Genomic DNA, 8903 nt, shown 5'->3' on the forward strand with positions numbered 1-8903 from the left:
ATGAATGAATAAATATATGTATACATTAATATATTAATTATTAATGCAGAAGATTGTAATAAGTAATGTTTATATTTTTCATTTTGGTTTGCCTAATACTCTAACTGAGGGACAATGTAACACATAAGAAACAAATAGAGAAAAACCGCAAATAAAATGGTGAACAGGCATCATTTGAGGAAACTAACTATACGGAATAATTATAAAACTCTGTTGCAGTACATTTTTTTTATCAAGTCTTTCATCTATGAACATTTTTCTTGATAATCTAACAAAGAACGACATTAGCACAAGGAAACAAATATAACTGCCACCCAAGTTTCAAACAACTCCATCCAACTTTTATGGAATACTAAAGTTATACAAGAACAAAAATCTAAAATTGGTTATCCTTTTTCAAATAGTATTTTTAGATGTTTAGATAGAAAAATTAAAAAAAAAAAAAAATCAAACTAACAAAAAAAACCTAATATAAAGATGAGCAGTTATTATTAAAAAAAAATCTTGATAGAAATTTATCTATCTGAAAAGTAGGGAAAGCTTTATTTAGATACAAATTAAACAACTTCTGAAATTTCTATAAAAAAAATATAGCATCTTCATCTGAGCACTGCATAGGTTGTAAACTTATCAACAAAATTGTATATTTAATCCATAAGCACCATTAAAAAACATGTATTTCCTATGTAATATTTTTGTAAGCACTTAACTAGATATCCCAACAGCATTATGTTCAAATATGAAACAAAAGTTTTAATCAAATGCAGGAATAGGTCAGCCAGATTGGAGTATGCCTTGTAAATCATTCTTCACTACCTTAAGTTTAGTATGTTAGACTAAATTAATAACTATTAGTTTAAGTAGTATTTGTCAATCTTTACAAATATGAGTAGACATTGTTAAAAGATCTAGTCTTTAAATCGAAGCTGTGTCATGATTTTTAAATTAATATGTTTACTAAAATGGAAAGTATAAAATAGTGTAACTACATGTCAAATGTTTACAGTTTAAAATATGCCAAAGAAACACAAAGTACAAGAAATAAAAAGTAGAAAGACAAGATTAACAAAATTTGGCTTTGAAATAAGACATAATCACAATCATCAATAAATTGAATAAATAAATGGTTAATAAATTATTAGTGTTGTTCGTCACTACTTGAAATTGTTAGAGGTTATCAAAATAGATTTTTTAAGATGATACACATAACTTTTTTGTTAATAATTGCTGTGATCCAATTGACCATAGTTAGGTCTGTTTTTATTTATCTATCCAATAGTTAATATATAATTTCTAATTATTTCCATGTTGTATATAAAAGTCAGTTGTATCGAATAGTAGGACAGTTTAAAGAAGGAAAACTTGAAGCATACAAATGTGGTAAACAATTATATTTTACTTAGTTTTTAATGATCATTTATTTATTTAGTTGAGAGTTTCAGAAAAAAAAAATCCAAAAAATTAAAAATAATATTTTTTAATATACATTAAGAATATAGTGAATCATATTTAATTTACAAGCAACACTTCTAAGTAGCATACAGGAAACTAACTAAGAGAAAAGTAGGATCACTGAAATTAATTTTAAAACTAAGTAGTAGATCTGTCACCGCTAAAAGCAACTATTAAGAAGATAGTTAAAAAAACTTCACCTGAATACTTGGCTGCAATGAGGAAAATTTAAACACGGAGGTTATTAATAATGTTTTAATTGAGTTAGTCAAAAGTAAAAATTTAGAAAAGGAGGTTAAGAACGAAGATGGTTGGTTAGTTTTCATTTTTGATTTTTCTAAAAGGAAACGAACCTGTTTTTTAGTCTTGTGCTCTTGCAGTTTTCGCGGGAGGGTCTGTACTCCCCCTCGATCACTGTAGTACAACGTTGTTCCATTTGAAACAGGGTTCTTATCACTACTCAGCTTGCTTGTCGATTTACTAAGTCTCCCAAGTGTGCTTGTACTGTTTGACTGGTGCCTGTAATAAAAATTGAACCCATTTTTCAACAAATTTGGAATCAAATTTCATGAAAATATTTTATTTGTCTACTGTGAAATTTGATAAAGAAAGCAGTGCTCTCTTTCAATGAAATTCTCCCCCCAAAAAATCAGCTGGCAAACTAGTGTATTAAAAAAGTCTTAAAAAAAAAAATAATAGTTTTAAAAATTTTGAAGACTGAATCTAATTAGAGACAATGATAGAACATAAGATTTTTATTATTTTAATTAAAAGTTTAATAGCACCATGAAAAGATTAAGAATCTGTAAACCTTATAAAAAAAATAGTGTATTTTCTTGGTAAGTTTTTAAACATTATATACAAGAAATTCAAGTTGTACATTTCATATTTCAGCAAATAATGCGTCGAAAGTCAAGGCCAAATCATTTTGTTACTTTAATAAAGTGCCTAAACAAAAACATGTGCTTCAGATGTGCAAAATGACCTAGAAGGCGCTGTAAGCAAAAAATCTGTAGTAGAACATAGGCTATATAGCTCCTAAGGGAACAAATGTTTAATGCTGAAGCAAAAATACAATTGAGAGAGGAAATTTTCTATATAATTATATTTGATATATAAATTAGCGATTCAGAAAAAGAAAATAATGAACAGCCTCTACAGGAATGAAAAAGAAATGTTTAAATAAGTTGAAAAAAATTGGAAGAATTCATATTATTATGTTTTTTTAAAAATTAATTGAATCCTTTTTATTTATTTTAATACAGTTTTAGAATAAATCTATAATGAAGAGTTTTACTCCATGTTATTATTTGGAATTTTCAGAAATTTTTTTTTTTATTGTTTAAATTTTATTTTCCTTGGTAAAATATTGCACCCTTTACTGAATGTCATTTATCGATACCCTTCATGTTTGGAAAATGGAAAAAAAAATAACATGAAACAATCCATTGAAGCATTCTCACTTGTCACAAATCTAACAGTATAACATGGATTAATAACAAAAATATCGCATTAGTTAGATTAATACAAACAAGGGTTAATGGCAGCAATTGACTGCAGACAATCACATTAAATCAATATTAATTATTTTTAATCAAAGTTAGTTTCACGGGTTATGTAATAAAAGCAAATACAAATTATAGTAATATACCATATCCAATCCAATGTAGAGAGTAATCAATAAACATGTAACATTGTTTAGGACTGATGAAGATTTCCAATATTTCAATAAAAAAAAAATTAAATTATCAAATAATTTAAAAATCATAAGCAAACAAGCCTCGTTTTTGAAGAAAGATACTTTTATCTTGGCTTGAAATTATTAGTTAAATAATATAAACTGAACATGTTCTGGAGATTTTTTGATGAGACAACCACAGAAAAAACATACCATTTATAGAAATAATATATATCTTTTTTATTACAGATTAATATAATATATTTTCTGTTTATGCCAGACATGTATTTTACATATCTACCAAGCTCAAATGCATAATTTTGGAGAGTAAGCATTTACATAATATTTTCCATTTCAGTTGCTAGTAAAAAATCATATAGAGGTATTTGTCAAAATTTGTGATCCTCTTATACAGTGATTTCACATGCCAGAGCAACATAAAGAATTGAAACTAACTAACTATCCCAGATCCTAGAAACAAGGAAGAAAAAAGGCAGTTATTTCACCCCAATTTTTTATTAATTTAATGAAAATTATGTATAATTACAAGTCAAAATGAGTCAGCCAAGTATAGCCAGGGGAATACAAAATGGCGGTTGATTCCAAACGTTGAAAAATTAATTTTTTTTTTTTTTCGAGCTCCACATGATTGAAACTACCTACTCACTACACCACAAAACCTAATAGAGCATCATTCAAAGTAGCGTAAATTTGCCAAAATATTAGCCCTAATGAAACTATTTATGTTAAATGGTTTCCGAAATATAGCTTTTTCAAAGCAACATATCATAAAAAATTTACTGAAAAATCAGTAGTTAGTGAATTTATTTTGGGAAATCTATATCTCATGAACCAATTGACATACAGATGTCTATCAGCATTCAAATTGAAGCTAGTTAAATCTACTATAAAATAGTTTAAACATTTATCTCCTTAAAAGTATGAGTTTTTATGATATTTGCCAAAATAAATTTTAGTTGCTCTGACAAAATTTTTGATTCATGAAAATATATATTCAGGAACCATTAGACCTGGAGATGTCAGCCAGCTCTCAAATTAAAGCTAGCTCATTTATCCTTACTTTGTAGGGGTAGTACTTTTCATGATATTCGCGTATGATATGAAATTTTGTCCAAACAAATCTTACGAAGATAATTATCATAAACTACCTTACAGTAATTTAAACTAGCTTTAATTTTAGTGCTAGCAGATATCTCTATGTGTAATGATTCCTGAGATATAATTTTTCCAAAAATTAATTTTTAAAAATACTGATTGTTTTGTTATGAATTGTTGCTTTTAAAAAAACTGTGTATAGAGAACTATTGAACGTAAATAACTCTATAAGGCTCATATTTTAGCAAATATACTCTACTTTAAATAATGCTCTATTAGGTTTTCTTGTCTTGTTGATTGGTTTAAAGATATGGAGCTCTGAAAAAATTTTTTTTTAATCTTTTTCAAGAGTTGCCACTTTTTATTCTCTCTCCCTATACTTGGCAGACTCATCAATTTTGAATTGTAATTATACATATTTTTCATTAAAGTAATAAAAAATTGAAGTGAATTAACTGACTTTTTTTTCTACCAGGCTATTGTACTACAAGTAGCAGCAAGGATAAACAAAGTGAGTTGGACATATTAAATGATATGTCATTATAATTTGTCGTAGAATGATAGTTTCATTAAGATGATTTAATTATTTATTGCTGATGTTGATTACATATATTTAAACAATAACTAATTGTTTTTAGAAAATTAAAAAACTTTTGTTTGCATCCTAATTATTTTGGGTTTACAGGTCAAAATATCTCGTCAAATATATGTTTTTATTACATATAAAACATTTCTGAATTATATTGATATTTTTCTAACTAAGTATAAATAATTTTTACCTAAAATAATGATAATAATTGATTAATTTTCATTGACATTTGTTAATTAAAATCGAAATTGAAAATAGCGAGAATACGCAATAACCATTACTCCTACCTCTATAAACCGAAGTTATACATTCGTCACCAAAACTATTGTTTAAATGTTTTAAAGGCATATTTTAAAGAAATAATAGTATATTGACTAGTAATAATTACAACTCCTTATGAAATAAATAAAACGATCGATATAGAAAAAGCAATTTAAAGAGGCAAGGGTTTTAACAATGGCAAAGTAAAATATAATATCAGCTGGGCTGATTTAAATGCCCTGCGAATTTGAATTTCAGATGAGATTCCGATATCTGTTTTTACTATAGTAAATCATTTATTTTAAATTCCGATTGTATAATTAATTCAGAAGACCACACCCTTTAACTACTGCGCCGAACAAATGGACCGATATGGCGAAGGTCTATCAGCAATTATCATGCAAATTTCTAATATAAAGTACACAACAGATGAAACAGCCGATATAATTTAGCAAGTCGGGAACGTGTTTTAATTTTTTACACATTTTTATTTCTGTCAAATACATTCAAACTTTAATATAGTCGGTTTCATAAACAATTTTCTCGCTAATAAATCTCGTTCAAAAAAATAAAATAAGCTAGTATTTATGGTACAGTTAGTTTTTCTCGATGGAATATAAAACATATCGCCAATATTATTGTTGTAGCTTTAGACAACTCTAAAAAAAAAATTTTGAATTTTTGAAAATAGGTTCAAGTATGTGTGTAGTTAGAGAAAAATAATTGTTTAACTCAACTTTTGATCAAATTTAATAAAGAAAAAAATGAAAAACATGTTATATGTAATTTCGCTCAAGCTGTGTGACACCTCGTAAGTCCGAATACAACTTTATTCAATGAAAAACATATGTATATAAATTAATGCTTAGTTCTAGGAATATAACGAGAGAATTCTCGAAGTAAGAAAATGTATCCAACAAAACGATGGATGTGATGAGATGTCTCTAAAAGATTTTTTAATGTATACAATTCGTATGTCGAGTCAAAATTATTTAAATATACAAAAAAAAAATTAAATTTATATCTGTAACAATGCAGTCTCTGAAACGTCCTGAAAAAATAATCATCAAACACCTTTCACTTACTATAAAAATTCGTATTTAGGGTTTCTTGAGGTGAAAATAGCGAATATCAACTTTGTTCCTACTAAGAATATAATAGTTTAACGAAATATAATGTAGCCGTGTATATAACAATGTGATCGGAAAACATCGGGCGTTCTCGTTTTTTGTTCCCGATTCGAACTACTGTCTATATTTTTCCTCTTTTTATCTTCCTTAATTATACATCAAATTCTTCAATATTTTGTATTCACTCGTAGTTTATTACTGATAATAATGGAAACTGGTTATTTATTTCAAATAAGCAAAATTAAAGAAATGTTAAAGGAAGATTTTTTTTAATCGTCATTTAAGCCCCATTAGAATATTTTAATGAGGATAAGACCAATCTGATTTTTATGGCCACTTAATTGAACACTGATTTAGTGAATTTTATCAAAATCTTACGAACCATTTTTGAGAAACTCCTATAAAAAAGTGTAAAGGGACAGCTAGATTTTAACGAAAAAGTTTTTGCAACGTCATGATTATTTGGACCTCAAAATGTAGTTCGAAATTTTGCACGAACGAAATACTTCCACTTCCTAAATATTTCATGTGTAGGTGAAAGTAAAAAAAATATATGAATTAAGAACTAACGTATTTTAAATTGTTCACCTAAAGGCAAGAAAAGATATTTACAAAATTTGTTAAAGTGTGAAGTTTAGATGATGAAAAAAATTAATCAAAAATTTTGCATCCTCAAAAAAATATAAATAAATAATTGTTTTGAACAGCTAAGAAAATGTTTATAAAGATTTTCCTTTTTGTTGCACTAAAATCAATAAAAAAAAATCTCACAGTGATAATAACAAAACGGCTATAAGAAGAAAACAAAATATTTTGGCAAACAGGTGAAACTAAAAAACAAAATCATACTGGGCAACATTTTTCTTAAGCAACGTCACCGTTCGAGAATTATGGCCATTGTATATTTTAATATCAGAACGTGGGAAGAGAACAACATGAGGTTGCCCAGCGTCCTGGGAGCGATGCTCGTAAATGGTCGAAGTTCCTTCGTGACAGAAATTGAGGAGATACAGAGATGAAGGATAAGACGAAGAGAGACTTTAAGAGAGGTATAAGGAGGGGTATAATGGAGGAGAGGAAGGGTATAATGGAGCGATGAGGAGCAGCGGCACTCCTGTGGGCTGGAGCAGGAGGCTTTATAAGGAGCTGCAAGGACCAACCTCCGCAACAATATCACCCTCAGCCAAAAAAGGTCTACTAGTCGACTCCGGCATGGAGCTGCAGTGGTCCCTGGTATATATTCCCATATCCGAGGGCGGAACAGCAGCGGAATTCGGGGTCATCAATCACACAATACAATGATTAAGGAACAATGAGTATTCCTCCAGAGCTTCCAAGATCAGAAACAGCGGATTCATATGATACACCAGCGGAGTTAATTCGAGTATAAATATTTAGTAGTACTGACCATATCCAACACAACTTCACAAGTTTAGAGTTAATGTTCAATTGGAAGTAAGGAGTTCCTTGTACTTATAATATTTAAACTGAATTTATCATCCTAAATAAGGTAAACCGGGGAATGTGGATTGTTGCGTTTCATGTTGAGCAGAAAATGGATATCTTTAGGAGCCTCTATACATTTGCAAAACGAATACCAGGCTGGCCTGAATTTGTGGACGACCCGCTGAGAGTCAAAGGTGTCCAAAAAGGCTTGTGCTGCGTCCTCATGTTTGTGTTCAGTTAGAACTGTTTTAGAACTCCCAACAGATAAATATTTGTAATCTTCGAATTTTAATGAATTGAAGAATTTCTCCAACTAACTATTTAATTAACTTTGTCGGTTTATTTAGCATAATACTAACATAAATTTATAAATACATTAAAAGTTAATTAAATTAATAAGTTTGTGATGAAAATTCAAGAATAAAAGTTGAATTTATAGTTCATGTAATACCATTTCTATGAATTTACAGTTAAAATCTACTTTGCTGATATTTATGGTTGTTATCTCTATTGTGTTAATTTTGACAATGTAAATGGGATGCAATAGCCCGAAAGTCAAAAGGACATAGTACCGACGTTTGTGGCTTCCTTGTTCACCAAGCATTTGTGATTCTTGGTTTTGCGGTGGCAAACGTGTAAATCCAGCATTAGGATACCTACCTGACGCCATCTTTAATCAAGTTGGAACCCGGGATAACTCAAGATATGGGGCTCTCTAGATATACTCTTTATGTTATAAAGATTTATAAACATTAATTTATCTATCAATAAATAGTTGAAAGCTATTATTGTTCTTCTTGACCACAGTCCAGACTACCTCCTTCTTAACAGTCGGCTCTTATGAAGACCTATACTGTACATAGAAATGTAGGCAATAAAAAAAAAAAAGTTGAAAACTTACTAAATTCTCTTTCAATACTTCAACAAAATAAATCAAGCGGTGACCCTCCACTTCAAATTTCGATTGCATGGATTTCGGAATTATCTCCATAATTAATCTGTCCTAACCTTATTATGAGAATGTCCGTTTTTGGTTTTACTGTCAACCGACTGACTGTGCAGAGGTCTCTTAAGGTCGCTGGTCCAGAAGAACAACGCAACTGCAAAAGCTTATGAAATTGACTTTATTGTTTTCGTGGATTCCAATATAAATTTACCACTTGTTTGTACTTACAAAATCCCTTCCTAGGCGAATTTGTAAGTGCAATTATGTCGACTTACAAACATCTAG

At 28.9% G+C, this 8903-nt stretch overlaps 1 protein-coding gene across 1 annotated transcript in view; it reads right to left on the reverse strand.

The window, feature by feature from the left end:
- Positions 1–8903, reverse strand: part of chas (chascon) — a gene marked incomplete at its 5' end in the record, with an annotated part of 397334 nt that overhangs the window by 3609 nt on the left and 384822 nt on the right. Inside the window, 1 exon segment of the mRNA XM_067048669.1 lies at positions 1806–1971. Coding sequence (XP_066904770.1) covers positions 1806–1971 — 166 coding nt within the window.

This window comes from Halyomorpha halys, unplaced genomic scaffold (assembly GCF_000696795.3).
Source record: "Halyomorpha halys isolate HHAL.00 unplaced genomic scaffold, Hhal_1.1 Scaffold20.1, whole genome shotgun sequence".
Classification (NCBI taxonomy): domain Eukaryota; kingdom Metazoa; phylum Arthropoda; class Insecta; order Hemiptera; family Pentatomidae; genus Halyomorpha; species Halyomorpha halys.